Here is a 2,307-nt window from a genome sequence, read left to right on the forward strand (position 1 = left end):
TCTAGGTACTTAATGCGATTTTGGACTCTTTTTGAACGAAGCTGGTTCATTTCATAACGGATAAATTCAAAAGGGTTTGGGATTAAATGAGACTCTCCTCTTAATCATGATCCAAATATAATTATTCCAAAATATGTAGAGTGGAGAATACGTACCAAGTGATCTTGATGAACCAGGTTCTTCACTGAGAAATCTCTTATGTAAGTCTGAATTTTTCAAGAAAATAGAGATAATATCATTAGAGATTGATGAGTCATTTTAGCACATGGAACAAGAGTATACTGATAAAAGTATGAGATTGAGCAAAATCTAATCTAATTATGTACAAAAATTCACAATTTTCTAACCAATTTTTGAGTTAGAACTGGTTCCTTTTAGGTGATCTTAATCATCCCAAATTCAAACCAGTTCCTTTCAAAGTAATATCTACTTAGAGCTTTTGTGAAGATGTTATATATTTGCTTGTTAGTAGCACAAAATTCCATAGTGATCAAACCCTTCTCATAGTTGTCCCTCAAAAAATGATGCCTAACATCTATGTTCTTAGTTCTCTTATGATGAACCTGGTTCTTGGTCATACTAATTGCACTAGTGTTATCACAGAATATGAGGATACAACCTACATTAATTCCAAAATCCATTAATTGTTGTTTGATCCATAACAATTGAGTACAACATGAGGCAGCATCAACATACTCAGCTTCAGCAGTAGATAAGGCCACGGAATTTTGCTTTTTGGTAGCCCAAAACACAAGACATGAGCCAAGAAAGTGTTCCAGACCTGAGGTGCTCTTTCTATCCATAAGAAAACTTGCATAATCAGCATCAGCATATCCCACTAAGTTGAAATTACTACCTTTTGGATACCATAAACAAAAATCTATGGTGCTTTTTAGGTATCTCAAGATTCTCTTGACAGTAGTCAAGTGAGACTCCTTTGGATTTGTCGGAAATCGAGCACAAAGGCCTACACTGAAAACAATGTCAAGTCTGCTGCTAGTGAGATATAGCAAAGTACCAATCATTCCCCTATACAACTTCTGATCAACATATGAACCAAGTTCATCTATATCCAATTTTGTGGTTGTTGCTATAGGAGTATCAATTTCTTTGGAATCTTCCATTTAAAACCTTTTAAGAAACTCTTTCACATACTTCTGATGATGGATCATAGTTCCATTTCAGTTTTGTTTAATTTGTAAGCCTAAAATAAATTAAGCTCACTCATCATACTCATTTCATATTCACTCCCCATTAGTTTAGCTAATTCTTTACTTAACTTATCATTAGTTGCTCCAAAGATTATATCATCAACATACATCTGAACTACTAAGAGATATTTAGCTTTTTCTTTCAAGAATAAAGTATTGTCAATTTTACCTCTCTTGTAGTCATGCTCAAATAAGAATTTTGATAGTCTTTCATACCATGCTCTTGGAACCTGCTTGAGCCCATAAAGTGCCTTGTCAAGCTTGTACACATGATCAAGACATTCCTTGCTTTCAAAGCTCAGAGGTTGCTAGACAAATACTTCTTCCTTTAGATAGCCACTGAGGAAGGTACTCTTGACATCCATCTGATGGAGAGTGAAATCCATTTAAGCAGCAAAGGCTATAAGGAGTCTAATTGCTTCCAATCTTGCAACTGGAGCAAAGGTCTCGTCATAGTCTATGCCTTTCTCTTGACTATATCCTTGAACCACAAATCTTGCCTTGTTCCATGTAACTATTCCATATTCATCATGTTTGTTTCTGAAGACCAATTTTGTGCCAATTACTGATTTATCCTTGGGTCTAAGTACCAAATGCCAAACTTGACTTCTCTCAAATTGGTTGAGTTTATCTTTGCATTGCATTCACCTAGTCTGCATCCTGCAAATCCTCAGCAATAAGAGATAGAAAAGCATCAAAATCACAGAGATTCTTCAAAGAAGATCTTGTTTTGATTTCAGATGTTGGATCAATAATTATGTTCTCAATGGGATGAGAACTTTGGTACTTGTAAGGTTTCACAACCAGTTGGTTTCCCCTAGATGTTCCTTCAGTGTTTTGTTGCTGAGGAACAGGTTAATGGACAAGTTCCCTCAAGGTTTGAGGATCAGTTCTTCTTTGTTCAATTCCCCCTGTCAAGTTACCCTGGGTAGAAGAACCCGTTCCATCATATGTTCCTTCCTCTGTTGCAGCTTTAGTCCGGGCCGTGGTTTCGTTTGAGTTTCTTACTAGCCCAATTGCTTCATCTTCATGTTCCTGCCTCTCAGAAAGAATATTAGTTTCATCAAAAATCACATGTACACTTTCTTCTACACAC

The 2,307-nt window shown here is 36.0% G+C and overlaps 1 protein-coding gene across 1 annotated transcript; it reads right to left on the bottom strand.

Annotated features, from left to right (window-relative positions):
* Positions 1-374: 374 nt before the first annotated feature.
* Positions 375-1,124, bottom strand: LOC138889471 (secreted RxLR effector protein 161-like). Its single transcript, XM_070172781.1, has one exon. It carries the CDS (start codon positions 1,122-1,124, stop codon positions 375-377), a length of 750 nt encoding a protein of 249 aa, XP_070028882.1.
* Positions 1,125-2,307: the final 1,183 nt, after the last annotated feature.

This window comes from Nicotiana sylvestris, chromosome 4 (genome assembly GCF_000393655.2).
Source record: "Nicotiana sylvestris chromosome 4, ASM39365v2, whole genome shotgun sequence".
Lineage (NCBI taxonomy): Eukaryota > Viridiplantae > Streptophyta > Magnoliopsida > Solanales > Solanaceae > Nicotiana > Nicotiana sylvestris.

Bases quoted from the DNA above. Each gene is read 5' to 3' on its own strand.
- LOC138889471 (XM_070172781.1), bottom strand. From the start codon at position 1,124: ATGGAAGATTCCAAAGAAATTGATACTCCTATAGCAACAACCACAAAA.